We start from the raw sequence: 21,618 nt of genomic DNA on the forward strand, positions 1-21,618 counted from the left end.
GTCCACACCTCCATCATCTCACACCCAAACCCTTGCATCCATTCTAGTCCCTCCTCCATCCCATTCTCTGTACAATAGCCAAATTAATCCAGCAGTCAAATTAAACTTTCAAAATCCAAATGTTTATGTCCATACTCCTGTTTAAAACCCTCTGATTGCTTCTCATTGCTCTTAGCATAGTGACAAAGTTCGTTCATAAGGGCCCCACCCACGTGGGCCGGCAGCCACCTCTCCAGCGTAATCTCATTTCTCTCACCCGTGCTGTTTATGCTCAAGTCACACTGGCATTCCTTCAACCTCCGGTATTTACCACAGCTCCTTCCAGCCACAGGGACTCTGTAGATGGTTCCTCTGGCTGGAACACTGCTCCTCCCCCTGATGAACTCCTGCTCATCCTTCAGTTCAGATGTCATTTCCTCAGAAAATCCTTTCTTGACCAGACCAAATCTACTCAACAAACTTTTAATAGACCTTTGTACCTCTCCTTCTTAGCACACTGCAATTTTTCATTTGTTGGCCCAATTAATGTTTAATCAGATTGTCTTTCCTCTAGGGTATAAGCCTCCTGAGGACAGGTAATGTGTCTTATTCCCCATGATATTCTTAGTACCAAAAACAGCCCCTGCTACATAGTAGGTATTTAAATTTTTACTGAACAAGTTCATAAATCAGCTTTTTGCTATTTTTGGTTTGCTTGTTTATTTTTCCACTGTTTTGTCTAGAGATGGACACAAAATGTTTGCAAAAGACCAAGATCTTCAAATTGCAGTTGTAGCATTGTCAATATTGTCATCTGTTAAAATGGATTTATCAAAGCTTCAAATGATAACTTAAGTGCTTTCTCATCAAAGTAAATGAATGCAAAACATATTCCATGAAATATTTTGGCATTTTAAAATTTGTATCAGACTGACCTGCTTTCATCAAAACCAAGGACAGGATCAGCTGTTTTCTGAGCCTTTCTAGTAAGAAATAAAGGCGCGACTTTCACTTTTCCTTAGAAAAATAAATGCTTAGGTTAGTATCAAGGTTCACCATCTCCACTTACCTCTAGCTACTTTTAAAACTTTAAAAAAATTTTTTTAATTAAAAAATTTTCTATAATGAGCTGATCTCTCAACCTGGCAAAATCAATATCAGAATCTCTTGGGGAGCTTCTTTTTAAACTACAGGTTCCCACAACCCACCTCTGGAGATTCTCAGTCAGTATGTCTAGGGAAGGACCTAAGGATTTAAAAATTTTTTAAATTTACCAGATGATTTTGATGATCAGTCAGCTTTGGGAACCACTAAGTTAACTGAGGCTAAATAGATACAAAGAAATGCAATCACTTAAAATACACTCAGTTACCTTTTGTAAAACTCTTCACTACATTATAACTTTACTCATTTACTCATTAAAATAAAGATATTTAATATAATTAAAAGGTTATATTTTATAAGACAAGAGATTAAATCAAAACGAGATAAAATTAAAATTCAGAACAATATAATCCCCCCAAAACATTCTAATGTTCATCATCAAGTTATCAAATCTGATTACCAGGGACATTTTTAGGAGTCTTGTTAAGTTTTTTTCCTAACACATCATTCAGACACTGAAGTTTCTTCTGATTTTTCTCAGGATGCTTTAAAGGAGTAGGACTTGAACCTGTTATTACAGAGTCCTAAGACAAAATAAGAAAAAAATTTTTTAATAACATACAATTAATGTTATTAAAATTTCAAAAGGATTACAGTGCTAGAAGCCATGACAAGATAATCACATTAGCAACTCCATACATCTCCCTGTCAGAAACTAACACGGAAAACACAGGATATGAATGGCAATAGTCTGTGCTTATATCATACAAGTTCACGTGATCAAAGAGTGGATTTATTATGACCATGGGTTTTCTTTTTTGAAGAAGAAACTAACAGACTATATTGCAGATAAAAGAATCAATACAACCAAGCTATAAAAATTATGGCTATTCCCTTTCAGAACTATACAACCTAGATATGTATTAGATTAAGTCTGGTAAGTTCTCATGTGGTCAGCATACATCTATTGAGCATCTACTATGTGTTAGGCAATACAGCAGGCACTGGGAACACACAAAAAAATGAAACTCTAGAGTTGGTGTCAAGTTTACACCAGGGTCTAGGGGACAGAGGGAGAGCTAATCTATGAGTAAATAGTTTAACTAGTGAGATTCCCTGGTGGCGCAGTGGTTAAGAATCCGCCTGCCAATGAAGGGGACATAGGTTCGAGCCCTGGTCCAGTAAGATACCACATGCCCGCAGAGCAGCTAAGCCCGTGCACCACAACTACTGAGCCTGTGCTCTAGAGCCCGCGAGCCACAACTGCTGAGCCCACATGCTACAACTACTGAAGCCCGCATGCCTAGATCCTGTGCTCCGCAACAAGAGAAGCCACCGAGATTAGAAGCCCGCACACCGCAACGAAGAGTAGCCCCCGCTCGCCACAACTAAAGAAAGCCCATGTGCAGCATCGAAGACCCAAAGCAGCCAAAAATAAATGAATAAAAAATTTATTTTAAAAAATAGTTTAACTAGTTGTAATACAGTATAGTGAAAGTAATACTGACTAAAATACAAAAAAAAAAAAAAAACCCATGAAAGTAAATTAAAGTACATATAGGGAAGGAAACTATTTGCCTTGAAGGCATCAGCAAAGCTTTCAAGAGGAGGTAGTCGATTATTCACAGCATTTTTCATAGCCGAAAAGTGGAAACAACCCAAATGTCCATCAACTGATGAATGGGTAAATCAAATGTGGTATTTCCATATAATGGGGTGTTATTTGATTAAAAAAAGAAACAAAATACTGATTCTACAACATGGAAGAACTTTTAGAACATTATGCTAAATGACAGAAGCCAGATACGAAGGACACATATGGTAGGATACCATTTATAGTAAATGTCCAGAATAGGCAAATCTATAGAGACAGAAAGTAGATTAGTGTTTGGCTAGGGCTGGGGGAGGGGAGATAGGAAGGTGACAGCAAAGGAGAATGAGGGTTCTTTTGTGGGTAACGAAATATTCTAAAACTGACTGTGGTGATGAATGCACAACTCTGTGAATATACTAAAAGTGACTGAATTACACACTTTAAATAAATCATGTTATTATATTTTTTTTAAAAAGAGAGAGAGATGGTGGCATAATTTAGCAGGATCTTAAACTTTCAGTAGGAATTCCTCAGGTAGAAGAGAGTACCTAATATACATTTTACGCTGAATCTACAAACTGAAAAAAGTAAAAACTGCATCCTTTGGGGCAAAATGAATAATTTAGTGTGACAGAGCAAAAAGTGTGTGTTTGGGGAAGGGGGGTTGTTTTGAGGAAAAGGAGGAGCTAGTTCAGCCTAAGGATCTTGAATGACTTGATAAGGATTCAGAGTGTATTCTGTAGGCAAAAGAGAGCCAAAGCCTTTGAAAAGAGAATGGAAAATGATATTTTTTCTACCACCTCAGAGCTTCCTACAATTCTACCTTATAATTTTATAACGGTTTCCTTCTCCCATTTCAAACAGAAGAACAGAATTTATATCAATAAACATTTGTAATACTTACTTCTGTTTCTGACCTTTCAGGGAGCGTCTGATGTCTGGACGAACGCCTTAAAGGTGTCACTATTCCTTCAGTAGCTTTTGACCTACTAATGTGTAAAGCTTTTGCTTTTTCAATCAATCGTTTTGCTTTGGATACATTTTTTGAAGCACTGCTTACCTAAACACAAATGTGAAATAATAATTTAGGTTACTGGCAAATATTTTATATTTAATAATAGAAAAAAAAAGAAAAGGCAAACCTTTAAAGACAGTAAAAATATCAGTAGTTGCCAGGGAAAAAGGAAGGGACGAATAGGCAGAGCACAGAGGATTTTTAAGGCAGTGAAACTACTCTGTATGGTACTATAATGGTGGATAAATGTCATTTTACATTTGTCTAAACCCACAGAATGTACAATACCAAGAGTGAACCTTAATTTAAACTACAGACACTGGGTGATAATGACGTGTCAATGTAAGTTCATCAATTATAACAAATGTACTATTTTGATATTGATTATGGGGAGGCTATGCATGTGTGACAGCACTGGGTATATAGGAAATCTATACCTTTTGCTCAATTTTGCTGTGAACCTAAAACTGCTCTAAAAAATGAAGCCCACTAAGTACACATATAATAGAAAAATATAATCACAGATCACACTAAATAAAAGACCAAAAAAATGGTTATTCAAATCTTACCAAGGAAATGAAATTAAAATGTGTCTAATTATATTTGGTTTGCCTTTATTTCTTGCTTGAAATATATTCAGATAAATATAATTACATTTGTGAAAAACACCCAAAAAGATATCCATATTAAATGTCTGTATATAAAAAAATTTTAAAAAATAGATGTCTGGGGACTTCCCCGGTGGTCCAGTGGTTAAGACTCCACGCTTCCAGTGCAGGGGTCACGGGTTCAATCCCTAGTCAGGGAAGTTCCACATACTGCGTGGTGCAGCCAAAACAAACAAACAAATAGATGTCTGTACAGATTAGAATTATTGGTTATTTCCCCATTATCTTCATGGCATCTATTCTTTGATTTTAGTCACTTTTAGGCTGAATCCTTTGGAGAGAGGTTGAAAGGTAGTAGGTATGGAGAAGATCACTGACAAGAATAAAGTCTGGCCTTCAGGCCTGGCTCTGCCACTGATGTACTAAGCGATCTTGTGCATTTAAATATTATCTTCCATATAATGTATTTTCAATATTCTGAGTTCTACAGGTTTTTACATTTGGATTAAAAACACATAGCAAGCAAGCTGCAAAATAGTTCACATTATATGATCCCTTTTAAAAATGACATATAAATATTTAAGGATAGGAAAAAGTCTGGACAGATAAACTTGTAACTATTAAAAGTGGGTTCCCCCTGGGGACCTCCCTGGTGGCACAGTGCTTAAGAATCTGCCTGCTAATGCAGGGGACACGGGTTCAATCCCTGGTCCGGGAAGATCCCACATGCCGTGGAGCAACTAAGCCCATGCGCCACAACTACTGAGCCTGCGCTCTAGAGCCTGCGTGCCACAATTACTGAAGCCGGAACACCTAGAGCCCGTGCTCCGCAACAAGAGAAGCCATCGCAATGAGAAGCCCGCACACTGCAATGAAGAGTAGACCCTGCTCGCCACAACTAGAGAAAGCCCACGCACAGCAACGAAGACCCAAGGCAGTCAAACAAATAAATAAATAAATAAAATTAAATCCAAATAAATAAATAACATAAGCAGCATTTAAAAGTTCAGTAGAATCTTTTTAAAGAGATAGCAATTAAGAAAAAAAAAGTGGGTTCCCCCTAAACTGTAGGAGAGAAAATTTTAAAAAGTTTTCACCTTTAAATTTATATACTACTGTGTCTTTTAAACAAATGTTTGCTGTTTTTAAAAACTTTAAAAAAATTTTTTTTTTGACTGCGCCTTGTGACATGCAGGATCTTAGTTCCCACACCAGGGATCGAACCTGTGCCCCCTGCAGTGGAAGCGCAGAGTCCTAACCACTGGACCCCAAGGGAATTCCCAAAACTTTTAAAATGTTTTTTAAAAACATTCAAAAGAATAGGCACGGAAAAAAAATTTTTTTTAATTAAAAATAAAATAAAAAAAAGAATAGGCATGGATATTCAGAACATACATAAGGAGGTTAGGAATGTTAAGGATCTGCTTTATAGTAGTAGAGTGACAGATTTTTGTTGTTCTGCTAGCAAAATTTTTTTCTTTTTCATAAATTTATTTGATTGATTGATCTTTGGCTGCGTTGGATCTTCATTGCAGTGCGCGGGCTTCTCATTGTGGTGGCTTCCCTTGTTGCAGAGCATAGGCTCTAGGTGTGTGGGCTCAGTAGTTGTGGTGCGTGGGCTCGGTAGTTGTGGCTCGCAGGCTCTAGAGCACAGGCTCTGTAGTTGTGACACACGGGCTTAGCTGCTCCGCGGCATGTGGGATCTTCCTGGACCAGGGCTCAAACCCACGTCCCCTGCATTGGCAGGTGGATTCTTTTTTTTTTTTTTTTTAATAAATTTATTTATTTATTAATTTATTAATTTTTTGGCTGCGTTGGGTCTTCATTGCTGTGCGCGGGCTTCCTCTAGTTGCAGCAAGCGGGGGCTTGCGGAGCACGGGCTCCAGGCACACGGGCCTCAGCAATTGCAGCACGCGGGCTCAGTAGCTGTGGCTCGCGGGCTCTAGAGCACAGGCTCAGTAGTTGTGGCACACAGGCCCAGTTGCTCTGCAGCATATGGGATCCTCCAGGACCAGGGCTTGAACCCCTGTCTCCTGCATTGGCAGGCTGATTCCCAACCACTGCGCCACCAGGGAAGTCCCGGCAGGTGGATTCTTAACCACTGCGCCACCAGGGAAGTCCCTAGCAAAATTTTTGACAGGCTGATGAACCTTAGGATAAGTTAGTATTCAAAATAATCCAGCTAAATTTAAATTAACGACTCAATCATTGAAACAGTTAAGAAAGACATATGTTTTAGTGAATGTGTGAAAAAAAAAAAATCCACATGCATTTTGGCATGTAGTTCTGCTATTGCCTGAAATCTGGGGGTTTTTTTCCTAATAGTTATTTCTCTGATAAAAGTTTTTAAAAGTTCATGTTTATAGAAAAACAAAAAACAGAAAAATGAAGAAAATCAAAATCAACCATAATCCTATCATCTCAAAAACCAGTCATTTCCAACACCCTTCTTTCTGACCTAGCTGCCTGTCCTCCCAGCTCACACTTGGTTACTCGTGACTAAAACAGGAACCTCCGTCCTGACAGCTCTCTACTTTCTCCTTATTTATCAGTCCCTGGTACCCCTTTTCCCCATCCCCAGCTTAAATTCCATCATATATCATGTCAACTCTCAAAAATGTTTTCACCTCCTTTGGCACCACTGTCCTTCAAAACAGGGTTAAATATTTACTTTATGAGATTAATGATAAGAGTACCAAGCATAGTACCTAGAGTGAGATAAGAAGTCCCCCCACACGGAAAAAAAAGAGAGTTGTTAAATAAAAACAAAAGAGATACCAACTTTCTGTGGCAGTGGCTTTCACCCAAGGATTATATCAGGATCACCCTGGTGGCTTTTTCAACACACACACACACACACACACTTGTACCTACTCACCTAGGAGAGAATCCAATTCTCTCATCATAAGGGATAAGCAGTTTACTTTACAAAAGCAGCTAAACTATTCTTATATATACAACCTCTCCCTTTAGGATAGTGGTTTTCAACTGGGGATGATTTTTCCCTCCAGGGGATATTTAGCAATGACTGGAGATATTTTGGTTGTCATAGCTAGGGCAGTTGGGGTGCTATTGGCATCTCACGGGTAGAGGTCAGGATTACTGCTAAACATCCTATAATGTACAAGACAGTTCCCCACAACAAAGAATTATCCAGTGCACAATGTCAACAGTACCAGGGTTGAGAGACCCCACTTGTTAGCCTCTAATCTATAGAAATAAGCCAAAAATTCAATCATGCTTATTTCCGTAAGCAGCCTTAGGGAAAAAGATTGGAATGTAACTGTCACTAAGAAAACTTTTTCTAAGTAAACTATACTGTTTTTATCAATTGCTTTCATCTCACAGTAAGATATGTTGATCTCTTAATAAGCTAACTAGAGGAATGAAATAACAGCAAAAAATAATATAGGGTTATAGTTAACATAAGCAATCTATGAAATATGTGAATCTTCTTTTGGTGTATCACTTCCAATAGTAATAGTTATTGTTTTACAAAACAGAATACCACTTACAGGACACCCTAATATTTCAATTACCTTTCTAGTCTGAGACTCAAAATCTTCATCAGCTGCTTCAGATTTCTTAGACCTTTTCTTAGATTTTTTCTTAGATTTTTTGGGAGTACTAATTCTGGTGAATTTCATTCTGAAAAAAACCCCAAAAGATATTCACAAACATTTATATGAGTATAATGTGTAAGAATTTCAATTAAATACAGAAAGGAATCAACTAGGGCTCTAATTTTTGGACAGTTCTGAAACAGAAAACGAAAAAAGACACCCCCCATTAGTTTCAAACTACTGATTCAAAAGTAAGCCAAACTCAATGTTAAACCCTTAGAAAATATAAAGTTTCATTTTATAAATCATAAGCTTTCTAGAAAATTAGCCCCTAAGATTAGCCAGAACCAACATGCAAGTACATGGTGAGTTGGCCAAAAAGTTCATTCAGGTTTCCCGAAGCATTTTATGGAAAGACCTGAACAAACTTTCTGGCCAACCCAATACCTCACAGTATATGGCTCAGCTTACCTAAAAAAGTTCTATGATTTATTTTTAATCTTATGTTTGTTAAATGCACAGAATTCATATTTGGAGGATATTTCTCCAGGAATTAACAACTATGATAAATAAGAGTTTAAAACTCATCTAAAATACATCTAGAATTCTTCTGAAATCATGCCTGACTTTAAATTAAATATGGAAAATAAGCAACATTTTTGAAACCCTGTTTTCTTTTTCTTATAAATCAGCTGTGTTCTAGAAAAAAAAAAAAATTCTTCAGTGCTTGACATATTTTCCTTCACATCTAAGAATACATGCAGAATATTTAGAACTTGAGAACAAAACAAAACTTTACCTAATAGGACTCTCTGAATCAGAGGATACTGTTATTAATTCTGCTGTATATAAGCTATGCTTCCCTGATAAGTTCGCTGCTTTTGGAGTAGAAGCTTTTACCGGACTATCGTCTTGTGCGTCTTCAGAATCAGTACCTCTAATGATTACTGTAGCAGGTGTGCTGCTACTTCTTACAGATCTTCTGCTTGGTTTCGGTGTAGAAACATATACCAAGCTGTCTTCAGTCTCAGCTTTAGAGTGTATAACCTTATCCTTAACTGGTATGCCGGTTTTTCTTGAAGACTTATTGTTACACGGAGAGGAAATTTTTAGAGGGTCATCATCTGCTGTACCTTCACAAACAAGGTTTTTGCTGTTAAGTAATGTGCTGTTTTTGAAAACTTCTGTTTTCTTTTGTCTTAAACTCATTCTAAGCCTGTTTTGATTTTGTTTCTCTTTAAAGGAAAAAGTTGATTCTTTCCCTTGAGTATTTCTCTCTCTATTTTCACCTGGAATAGCACCAGTATCTAAGATTTTTTTATTCTTTTTCTTCAGCTTTTTACTTTTCTCCTTAGGAAAACCTCCTTTATCAGCATGTGTCTGTGAATTGCCATTATTTGAAATCATTTGGATATTAGGATTTTCCATGATTTTTTTAGAATTATTGTCTCTTCCTTCCTCATTTAAAGATTTTTCATTGAGCTCTTTCTGCTTATCAGAAGATTTTTTGACTCCATTTTTAAGTGCATCTGATGTTGGCTGCCTAAATGCTTTCATAAACTGCTGTCTTTCTTCTAGAGTGCATTTTGGTTTCACAGCCTCAGAACTTCCAGCTTCCAACACTGCCAATTCTAGTTCTTCCTCATGTATAACGACGTTAGATTTTCTTTTCTGAATCGTCTGTTCATTCTCAGGATCAGACAGACTATTTTCCATTTCCACCTGCTTTTGTTTCAAGAAAATTGAGGGTATTTTCCCTGTCTTTTTTGGGGGGATGGGGTGAACTTGTGCAAGAACAGTGACTGTCTTAAAGCGGACCTGTTGGGAAATTTCATAGGTTTCTGGGTCAGTCATACAATCACTTTTAACTGTATCATCAACAGTTTCAGAAGGAATACAAATAGACACTGTAGAGTCTGGTGCCTGTTCCACTTCACTTTCGTTGTGACTTTTTAAAAATTCCTCATATGAGACAGTTATTGTACTATCATTTAACTGGGCTGTTTTAGTTATATTATCTCTAGATTCTGCATCATTTGCAGTATTTTCAATTTCATTAGTTAGGGAAGGCATTATCTGTTTACTGTCATTACCATCTCTTTTAAGGAGATTTAGTTCCTCTGCTAAGGGTAAACTTTCAGATAGATCTATTACCTCTCTGTGCTTCCTTTTCCTCAATTTTCTGCGATCATTTTTTGAGGCCCCTTGTTTAGGACTTACTTTCCTAGAACTTTTTTTGGAGGTCATAGTTTTTGATTGTTTTTTGGTATCTTGAATACTTTCTGCAAGTACCTCGACATGTTTCTTATAGAGTAAAGCAGAAGTACTACTTTCCACAAAATTGTTACTTAAACTGGAGTCTTCCTTGCTATCATCACTGTTAATTTCAACTGGAGATTCATTTTCAGTTTTAGTATGACTTAGTTGATGAGATAAATTAAGTCTCTTTCCTCTCTTCTTATTCTCTGTATTTGAGGACATGTCCAAAGGTGTTTTACAGTCTTTGTCACTGTCAGCAGGCAATGGTGTGGATGACTTTATCTTGTACTTTTTTGCTGTCTGAGTTTTCTCATTTGTGGGTGAAGTCTTTCTAAAATAATCCAGAATATTACTGGATTTTGGTGGAGAGAAAACCCTGTCTCCAGTCTTCCCCATTGGTGATAAATATTTGGTGATTGTTTTGCAAGAAGTTCTGTCATTGTCTTTCCTTCGCTTCTTGCTTGCCTATCAATTTCAAAGAAGAAAAAAAGCACTTATTTCAAGCAACATAAATTTTAAACATGGATCTATTATTTTATGTAATGCGATTAAAAAAAGGAAGGCTCCCTTAGTAGATAAACATTACATATTAGGAAGAAAAAGAGCTTTAAAGTTAAACCTACATTCAAATCTCAATGTCACATCAAGTTATACAATTATAATTTGCGTTCTTTACTATATATATTATACATCAATAAAAAGTTTCAAGGCCCCCTATGCTTGTGTACAAATGTGTTAATTACTGTTGGCCTCTGTTTACTCTATAACCTTTGAATAGTACCATCCACCCCACAGAATTTGTAATGAAGATATTACATACAAACATGTGAAGTCTGATGCATGCTAGGAACTCTATAAATACTATTTCCATTCCCTTTATACTGTTTTAGTTAAAAATAAACAAATTATTCTAACTATTTCCAAGAAACAGGTACATGGTGAACAAGCCTAGGATCCCAAAATTTACTAATTAAATAAAAATTATAGTGGACATTTACTACAAATAAAACAAATAAGACTTTCCAGTGTTTTAGTATGCTATTAAGAGTTACCTCCTGCCTCTTGCACTATTTAGTACCCTTAAAAAAAAGCTCCATCAACTTTATTTTTAATTTCCCTCAGTTCATTTGTTAGAAAAAACTTGCCAGAACAACAAGAAAACCTTTTTTTTTTTGAAGATAAGTAACAAAGGAATTATACGTCTAGAAAACTAAAATGGATTATAAGGCTATCATGATTAAAAGCATAGCACTGATGCATGAATAGGCAGGCAACTTAATAGAACCGATTAGAAAACCAGAAAGAGACATAAGTGTGTATTTAAGAATTTGGTATATGATAATAGTAGCACTCAAGTTAGTGGGCAAAGAAGTAGTTAATAAATAGTACTGGGACAAATTTTAACCCTCTGGATAAATATGAGACAAAATAAATTACAGACAGATTAAAATTTTACATTTTAAAATGAAATGATAAATGTACTAGAAGAAAATGCTAATGAGTTGTTAGTATTATTATTATCGTGAGCTCGTATCAAGAGTCACAATACCCATAGGCTCTGGAGTCAGGCAGATCTAAGTTCAAGTGCTGGCTCTGACATCTACTAGTGTGGGACCTTAAGCAAATTACTGTTAATTTTCTAACTTAACTTTTTCTAACCCAACTTACTTTTAATTACTTCTTAACCTTCTCTCATCTGTAGAATACAGATAATAACACCTCATCACAGGGTTGATACTAAGTAAAATAATGTGTATGAGGTCCTTACCCTTAAAATACTAAACAGTAAGTATCATTACTGTGAAATAGCCCTCTAAGCAGGGCACCAAACGCAGAAAGTGTAATGAAAAGACTGGAAAACTGAGCAAACAAAAAGCAAGAACTGTGTAATTCAAGTATCAAAAGTCCTTCTTCACACCTGAGACAAGCAGAGCAACTGCCTTTTCAGCAAAGAAGTATCAGCATAACATCTATTAGCAAGCAGACAAAAGTACTCAATTCTAAAAAGTAAGAAAGAGTCGCAGCGAAATAAGTGAATATACATCTTGGCTCACTTCGAAGACATCTGTTTGCATACTTCAGTTAGAATGCGAGCTTGAAATGAAAAGGTGTAAAAATATAGCAACCGTCTACTTTTAGATGATACTCCACTACTTCATGGCATTAGAATCTCTTAACAACAACTGCTTAGTACATTTCACTGAAACTTGATGAACACAGGAGAATAACAGCATGCCAAGCTGGGACTTCTAACTGCAGTATCTTAAGCCCTAGAACAATGAGATAGTGATTTTTAAATGAAGTACCTTTTTTGATTCCTGTAGTGACAATCTAAGCGGTATTCCTAGAGCAGGTGATTGGGTGGACAAGTAGAACTTAAAGATTCTTTTTAACGCGAAAGTTCTATGATTCCTTATCATGAACCCCAGACTTGACCCTGGGATCCTCCATAACATTTCACAAGTCCAAAACATCAAGTTCCAGAAACATTTCAGGATTTGGGAACTAGTCCTTTACTAGGCATCTTAAGGTCCCCGCAAACATCTCACAATCCCAATGTTTCTAGGGACCTATCACGTCTTTAAGAAACGACACACCCCAGCAATTGTTCCACAGAATGTCAGGTTCTGGGGCCTCACCAGATCCCTCCTTTCCCCTCATAGATCCTAAGTCGGGATCACCTTTCACCCACACCCAACATTCGGAGATATTCAAGCTCACCTCATTCCCGTAGTCTTTCACCGGAGGGGGAGCAGCTGCCGCCGCCATGGCCAAGACCCCCACCATGCTCCCTGCTTCCCGGAATCCCGGTTCCTAGGACCTTCCGCGGCCCGGCCCGGCCTGTCGGGAGGCCATGGAGGCGGCCGGCTCCAGCAGGAGCGAGGAGCTGGGCCGCGGGGTCCGCCTCGGACTCCCCCGCGCCCACTGCCCGGGGTGGTCGCAGAGGCTGGGCCCAGCTCAACCAAGTAGAACGCGGGAAGAGGCGGTGAGAAAGCGCGGGCAGCGAAGACCCTCGGGCGCGGTCGGTGAGCGCGGGGTGCCCCTGAGGCCGGCGCTCCAGTTCTGAGTGATCGGGACTGGGGCTCCCGCGGGGAAAGCAGGCCGAACAAAAATCCTACCCGCGAGCTTCGGAGGGAGTTCTTGTCAATTGGGTTTTCGCGCCGTCCGGAGTGCAGGGGGCGGAGTTTAGATTGCTTCCGGAGGCTGCACGGACAGTGAGCCGAGAGGGCCAAAATGCTTCTTCGGCAAGCCTGCAGGCGGCGGATTGCTTTACCATGAATCTAAAAGTAGCGGGGACTTCGGAGATTCAAACTTCTAACGCCCAGTTTCACTGATGAGGATATGATTTGACTAAGTCCGTTGGTGGCAGAATTAGAACCCCATACTTTTGACGCCCCAGACTAGCCCCTATTTAAAAGTGGAAAATCGAAAAATACAGAAAAGGGAATAACAATTGATTACACTCCTCCCACATGGAATAAAATGTTATTTTGGAAAGCGTCCTACCTAGAGATACGCCCACTTGGGGTCCGAGATTTCGACTTTTTACCCCTAATTGAGCTCAGGAGGCATTTCTTCCCGTGGATTTCGTCCTCCCGAGCAGCTAGGAGCCCAAGGTCGTCGCCTCAGCTGGCTGGCGTGTGTTCGAGTTGTTGCTGGGTACCAGTAGTTTGCTAGTTTGTAGTGAAGATAATCTCATACATTATTTGCATTGTTTTCATAGATATGTTTAGCTTTACTTTTTTTTTTTTTACATTGCACTTGCAATATAGAGAGTATGTTTATTTTGTCTGAGTGCTAGTTTTAACTACACGGTATGTAAGAGCTGAAACAAGTCATGTAAATACACCTGTCAAATAGTAACGGGAAGCCACCTTGTTCGGTCGGGTTATGCAAACTGATTTTAACTGTTGACGTAATTGTGTCTATCTTTATGGTATTTGCTATTGTCTGGACAACATAAAGGGTACAAATTTCTCCAATGAAATTAGTGGTAATTACTTTCTCCTTGAAAATTATTAACCCCGGATAAGGTTTTTCAGGAAGGGAGACTGCACTTCTAAATATAAACTGTTTTGTTGTTTCGGTTTCGTTTGTTTGTAACTCACGTAGTGTAAGAACGCTGAGCAAGGAGAATGACGGCGAAGAGGAGGAGAAGATGGAAGAGCAAGAGCGTGGAGGAGGAGGAGAAGGAGGAGAAATCAATTAGAAAATTTCAGAAAAAACTGAAAGTCTTTTTGACTTTCACCCCCTAACTCGGTCTCTTCCTCTTAGCCCCAATAGCAGCCAGTATTACCTATTTGGTGGATAGCATTGCAGCCTTTCTTAATACTTTTACATACATATACGTATCCGTAGAAAAATCTTTAGTTTCGTTTTTCTTTACATAAAAGGTAACAATGTAAATATCACTCAGCAATTTGTTTCTTTCATCATTGTCTTCAAGAGCTATACAGGTCGATCTGATTCGCTCCCTTTCATTCCTGAGCATTCCACCCAATTATGCACAACATATTATTTATCCATTTCCTTAGTGATGATCATTTAAATTGTCTTCAATTTTCTGTTAGTCAAACAATGAGTCAGCGAACATTCTTGTCTCCTTGAACACAAATGGTGCTTTTCCAGGATACACACCTAAGCGTGGAATTGCTGGGTTATAAGGTATGTCTCTAGCGCTTTTTATTCTTCTAAAAAACTAAGCATTTAAGACGTGTTGAGGGCTTCCCTAGTGGCACAGTGGTTGAGAATCTGCCTGCCAATGCAGGAGACACGCGTTCAATCCCTGGTCTTCTAGCACTATAAATATCTGCTTATCTTTAAATATTTCAATATCTTTGCACAGCTTTTATTAAAAATTATATATATATATTTTTAAATTAATAAATTTATTTATTTATTTTTGGCTGTGTTGGGTCTTCGTTTCTGTGCAAGGGCTTTCTCTAGTTGTGGCAAGCGGGGGCCACTCTTCATCGCGGTGCGCGGGCCTCTCACTATCGCGGCCTCTCTTGTTGCGGAGCACAGGCTCCAGATGCGCAGGCTCAGTAGTTGTGGCTCAGGGGCCTAGTTGCTCCGCGGCATGTGGGATCTTCCCAGACCAGGGCTTGAACCCATATCCCCTGCATTGGCAGGCAGATTCTCAACCACTGCGCCACCAGGGAAGCCCTACACAGCTTTTTTTTTTTTTTTTTTTTTTTAATAAATTTATTTATTTTATTTATTTATTTTTGGCTGTGTTGGGTCTTCCTTGCTGCGCACTGGCTTTCTCTAATTGCGGCGAGCGGGGGCTACTCTTAGTTGCGGTGCGTGGGCTTCTCATTGTGGTGGCTTCTCTTATTGCGGAGCACTGGCTCTAGGCACGTGGGCTTCAGTAGTTGCAGCACGCTGGCTCAGTAGTTGTGGCTCCTGGGCTCTAGAGCACAAGCTCAGTAGTTGTGGTTCACGGGCTTAGTTGCTCCGCGGCATGTGGTATCTTCCTGGACCAGGGCCTGAACCCGTGTCCCCTGCATTGGCAGACGGATTCTCAACCACTGCTCCACCAGGGAAGCCCTAAACAGCTATTTCTTGATCTAACAATTTTAAACAGTATTCATTAAAGTCCTGTTATGGTGGTTAATTCTCTTGTAACACCACCCTCCATACTTTCTCTCCTCCCACATTCCCAATATAGTTATATTATAAAGACTTGTACACTTGTACACAAATGTTGATAGCAGCTTTATTTGTAATAGTAAAAAACTTGGAACAACCTATCAACAGGTACATTAACATACACATCCATACCATGGAATACTACTCAGCAATAAAAAGAAATGAACTATCAATACATGAAACAACATGGATGAAAAAAGAGCATATATTGCATGATTCCATTTATTTAAAATTTGAGAAAAATGCAAATTAATCTGTAATTACAGAAAGCAGATCATTGCCTGTGTTCAGGGGTTGAAGGAGGGATAGATTACAAAGGAATGGGTTACACGGAAACTTTGGGGAGTGATGGAAATGTTCATTATCTTGGTTATGGTGATGGTTCCACAGGTATCTACTGATGCAAAAGTTCATCACATCTTATACTCTAAATATATGCAGTTTATTGCAAATCAGTTATACTCAATAAAGCTGTTTAAAAAATGGTTCAAGCTGATTGAAGGTTTTTAGCATAGGTGGGACTCACTAGTGGGTTCTACTGTAGGATGATCAGGAGATTTTCATTGGGGAACTTCCTAATGTTAATCGGTGGAGGTCTTTTCTCTGGACCACTTGGTTTCTCCTCCAATCTATTTAGGGGCAGAGGTGTTTATATCTCATGCAGTTTTGTGGAAGCAATAGGGAGGCGTCACCTAAATGCTTGGAATAGGGCAATGGACCTAAAATATCTAACTCCAATATTAACCGATGTCTCCCCTTTTCAGTCCCATACCTCATTCTCATGTGCTGTGTTATTGATCCTTCCATCCATTCCATAAATACAAATGAGTGCCTGATATGTGCCAGCTATGAACAAAGCAGCTGTGAACGAAACAGACAAAAATGCCTATCCTTTTAGAATTTATATTCTGGTTGGAAGAGACATGTAATAAAAATGATCCATAAGTAAAGTATATGGTAAGACAGGGCTAAATGCTGAGGAGAAAATAATGCAGGAAGTAGGATAAGGAAAGGAATGTCAGAATAGGGGTTGTGATTTTTTTTGTGACTAAAATTTTTGAAAGGATATATAGCATGAGTTTCTCAGGAGTCTTCGGGAAGAGTTAGCCCAGTTCTGAATGGTTCATCCTCTGCAGTTTAGGTTGTAACTTCCTGCAGTTGTCTTGGGCAATTACTACTCCTCCACTTTCCATCTTCCAAAAATTTATGGAACCCTCTAGTGCTCTTTTGTGTTCTCTACTGTTCCATTTGTCCCTAATCCATTTTTTTTTCCTAATCCAGTTTTAAATTCCTTAATTGTTATTTTGATGGGGTTTTGGAAGGGAAAGGAGAGAAGCACCTGTGGCCAAGCCAAGAAAAGCCTTAAGACTCAGTTTAGGGTTAACCTTGTTCAAGAAACTTTTCCTGATACCTTCTTCCTTCCACTTTGCCTTAGGCTGGATTAGGTGGCCGTCTCTGTGCACCTACTCATTGCACTCAATATATCAGAATATAAATTCCTGCTTATGTGTGAGTGATCCCCCTACTGGACTATGAAGGCAAGTCCTAGGTCTCATTCCTGATTTGATTCCCAGCACCTAAGCACAGAGCCAGACACATACCTTGTACTCTTTAAATATTTTGTAAATAAATGTGTGCTTTTACCTGGCCATACTATTCAGCCTTTGCATGAGTCCTGTGAGGAAGACATTTACATTATTGTCGATTTATAGAAATGTAGCTCACACATGTTTCCAAAGTTACAATGTTTAGCCAAGTCTCCTAACTTAAACTTCAGTGCATTTTTAAAAAAATTAATTAATTAATTAATTTAATTTTGTCTGCGTTGGGTCTCTGTTGCTGTGTTCAGGCTTTCTTTTTCTTTTTTTTTTAAATAGTAATCTTTTATTTATTTATTTATTTATTTTTATATTTATTTTTGGCTGTGTTGGGTCTTAGTTTCTGTGCGAGGGCTTTCTCCAGTTATGGCAAGCGGGGTCCACTCTTCATCGCGGTGCGCGGGCCTCTTCACTATCGCGGCCTCTCCTGTTGCGGAGCACAGGCTCCAGACGTGCAGGCTCAGTAGTTGTGGCTCACGGGCCCAGTTGCTCCGCGGCATGTGGGATCTTCCCGGACCAGGGCTCGAACCCGTGTCCCCTGCATTGGCCGGCAGATTCTCAACCACTGCGCCACCAGGGAAGCCCCCTCTTTTTTTTTGGCCGTGCCAAGCACCATGTGGGATTTAGTTCTCCGACCAGGGCTTGAACCCGTGTCCCCCGCATTAGCAGGCAGACTCTCAACCACTGCGCCACCAGGGAAGCCCCAGGCTTTCTTTAGTTGTGGCGAGCGGGGGCTACTCTTCACTGCGGTGCGCAGGCATCCCATTGCGGTGGCTTCTCTTGCTGTGGAGCACGGGCTCTAGGTGCACAGGCTTCAGTAGTTGTGGCACGTGGGCTCAGTAGTTGTGGTTCACGGTCTCTAGAGTGCAGGCTCAGTAGTTGTGGCACACGGTCTTAGTTGCTACACAGCATGTGGGATCTTCCCGGACTAGGGCTCGAACCCGTGTCCCCTGCATTGGCAAGCGGAATCCCAACCACTGTACCATCAGGGAAGCCCGGCAATTACATTCTTATCGTAAATAAATCAATTAGCAAGTCCTCTGTTTCTTGTAGCACGAGGAGTCTGTGCCTCTGAATCTGCTCACACCTCTGGGTACTCTTGAAAAGTCAGTGCTAGACTAATGTGGTGACACGGAGATTAAAAACTCTGTAAAGGGCTTCCCTGGTGGCGCAGTGGTTGAGAATCTGCCTGCCAATGCAGGGGACACAGGTTCGAGCCCTGGTCTGGGAGGATCCCACATGCCGCGGAGCAGCTGGGCCCGTGAGCCACAACTACTGAGCCTGCGCGTCTGGAGCCTGTGCTCCGCAACAAGAGAGGCCACGATAGTGAGAGGCCCGCGCTCCGTGATGAAGAGTGGCCCCCGCTTGCCACAACTAGAGAAAGCCCTCGCACAGAAACAAAGACCCAACACAGCCATAAATAAAACAGATAAATAAATAAATAATAAATAAATAAATAAATAAATAAATAAATAAATAAACCAAAAAACAGAAAACTCTGTAAAGCCCTGTCTGATGGCCTGCTGGCTTCTGTCATCACATCTAGATCAATCTTCCTCTCTGTTATTGACCAGAGCATTTATTCTTCAGAAACTTATGCTCTAAAGTTAAAAAAAATAAAAAAATTTCGAGCCTGGGCGCGCAGTTTTACAGCTTTTCTTCAGTTTTCTTCGTGTTATTTTTGTGGGTAGTGTGGATATATTACACATTTCCTGCCTCCCATCAGTTAGTAGGTCAAGGAAATAAAGTTGAATGAGACTAAGATTGGTAGCTTGTCTTTATGGAAGTTTTCCTTTTAATTTTTTTTTTTGAATTTCACTTAGTAAAGCTTTCTGGAGTGGGAGCCAATTCTGTTCAATTAGCTTTAGAGAGCACACAGCACATACCATGTTCAAGAACAATTAATAAATCCTGTTATTTACTGACTCAATGTGTGTCCAAACTCTCCTGTTCCCTTGAACCATTTGCCTATCTTTCCCCCTGCTTTCACTGTCAAAACTCCATAAAAGGGTTTCCCTGGTGGCACAGTGATTAAGAATCACCTGCCAATGCAGGGGACACGGGTTCGAGCCCTGGTCCGGGAAGATCCCACATGTCGTGGAGCAAATAAGCCCGTGCGCCACAACTACTGAGCCTGCGCTCTAGAGCCCACAAGCCACAACTACTGAGCCCGCGTGCTGCAACTACTGAAGCCCGGGTGCCTAGAGCCCATGCTCCTCAACAAGAGAAGCCACCGCAATAAGAAGCCCGTGCACCGCAACGAAGAGAAGTCCCCACTCGCCGCAACTAGAGAAAGCCCGCACGCAGCAACGAAGACTCAACACAGCCAAAAATAAATAAATTTTTTAAAAAAACAAACAAAAAACCCAAAAACTCCATAAAAGCCAACATCCTAATTCAAGTCTCCATCATATCATAACTAGACTAACGCTATTTAGTTTTGCCTATTTACTCCCCTCTAGTTATCTCATGCATATTCATTTCACTGAACAAATATTTATTGAGAATTTACAGTATGCCAACCCCTGCCTTACCTTAAGACAAACCCAAGTCCCACCTCTCTATCATTTATCTTCCTAAAACATTGTTTTGCAAATGTCACTGCACATGCAAAAATCTTTAATGTCTATTCATTAAAGTCAAAGCTTCTTAACCTGAACTCCATGGCCCTTACTTTTCTCTTAACTTCATCTCCCAATATATTATTCAGTCCTTCCTCTCCAGTCAAAGTGGTCTGCTCCTCCTTCCTTACACAATCCATTTATATTCCTGTCTGCAAGTCCTTATACCCTTTCCTTAGTTTAATCCTACCTGGGGTGCCTTTACTTACTCCTTTTTGTTTAGTTAATGCCTTGATTCATTCCACAGGTATTTGTTGAGAATCTACTGAGTGCCTTGCTACTTCAGGATAAAGATAATCTCCCATTTTCTCCAGAAAAGCCTTCATTTTCTAAACTTCTCTAATTTCCAGTGTCATTTACTTAGCACCAAACAATGTGGTAGAAAGAGCTTTAGTCTGGCCCAGGAAAACTGGAATCTAGCCTCTAGCACAGATTCATTGTGTAACCTTGAGACAATCAGTGTTCTGTTTTTGTTTTCTGGGGAGGCAACTCTACCAACCTCAGCCAGGGGTCAGCAAACTATGGCCAGAGGGGAGAAGGGGGGAGGGATAAATTGGAAGATTGGGATTGACATATACACACTACGATATATAAAACAGATAACTAGTAAGGACCTACTGTATAGCACAGGGAACGCTACTCAATACACTGTAATGGCCTATATGGAAAAAAAATCTAAAAAAGAGTGGATATAGGTATATGTATAACTGATTCACTTTGCTGTACACCTGAAACTAACACAACATTTTAAATCAACTATACTCCAGTAAAAATTTTAAAAAAACAGAAAACAAAAAACTATGGCCAGGGCCACATCTGACCCACCACCTGTTTTTGTATGGCCCCTGAACGAAGAATGGTTTTTACCTTTTTAAGTAGTTGAAAAAAGATGCAAAGAATATTTTGTGACATGTGACAATTATGTGACATTCAAATTTGTGTCCATAAGTTTTATTATCTCATGGTCACGCCCATTTACTCACTATATTGCAACAGAGGCCTTATGGCCCGCCGAGCTCCACATTTTCAATTACCTGGCCCACACAGGAAAGTTTGATAACATCCGTCTTGCAGTTCTGCCAGGATTGAGGTACCTACCGCCGGCCCACGCTTAGGCCTCTGTCTTGGCTGCCTCATTAGACTACGAGCTTCTGGGTGATGGGGCCTTTGTCTGATCCCTGTGAGCGTGGTGCCTGATTCACAGTAACCTCCTAAAACACTGGCCACTGCAGGGATGCTCGTTTACTAAGGAGGTAGGACAATGATGATTCAAGACCCATCCGGGTTGAAATCCCAACGGCTTGAAATCCCGACGGCTTGAGAAAGTTAATTCTCCTCTCTGTCCCACAGTTTTCTCCTCTGTGGGATAGAGGTGCAAGGAGGCCTGGTAGTGAGGCCAGAATAAGGTAAGATGCGGGAAGCACTTCGCGAGGTGTAGTCATTAATCTTTCCCTGGCTCCATGCGTGCCCCGAGGAAGCATCACTGGCAGGTGCCGCGCGGGAGCTGAGCTGAGACCAGCTGGGCCTGCAGCGCGGGAGGAGCTGAGCCCCGGACGCTAGTCGAGCGCTGCTGTCAATCAAGGCCGCCGTGGGGCGGGGCGGGGCGGTGCTTCCGCCTGCGCGTG

General features: G+C 40.0%; 1 protein-coding gene across 3 annotated transcripts in view; it reads right to left on the bottom strand.

Moving 5' to 3' along the window:
* Positions 1 to 13,276, bottom strand: part of ATAD5 (ATPase family AAA domain containing 5) — a 40,184-nt gene extending 26,908 nt beyond the window's left edge. For 2 of the 3 annotated variants that reach the window (XM_068531484.1, XM_068531483.1), the window contains exons 1-6: positions 12,844 to 13,276; positions 8,663 to 10,587; positions 7,840 to 7,948; positions 3,582 to 3,737; positions 1,544 to 1,667; positions 915 to 996 (exon numbers count right to left, since the gene is read on the bottom strand). In XM_068531484.1, coding sequence (XP_068387585.1) covers positions 915 to 996; positions 1,544 to 1,667; positions 3,582 to 3,737; positions 7,840 to 7,948; positions 8,663 to 10,587; positions 12,844 to 12,909 — 2,462 coding nt within the window. In that variant the 5' untranslated portion in view covers positions 12,910 to 13,276. The remainder of the gene's footprint in view (positions 1 to 914; positions 997 to 1,543; positions 1,668 to 3,581; positions 3,738 to 7,839; positions 7,949 to 8,662; positions 10,588 to 12,843) is intronic. The other variant, XM_068531485.1, reaches the window with a different exon arrangement.
* Positions 13,277 to 21,618: the final 8,342 nt, after the last annotated feature.

Source organism: Eschrichtius robustus, chromosome 20 (assembly GCF_028021215.1).
Source record: "Eschrichtius robustus isolate mEscRob2 chromosome 20, mEscRob2.pri, whole genome shotgun sequence".
Lineage (NCBI taxonomy): Eukaryota > Metazoa > Chordata > Mammalia > Artiodactyla > Eschrichtiidae > Eschrichtius > Eschrichtius robustus.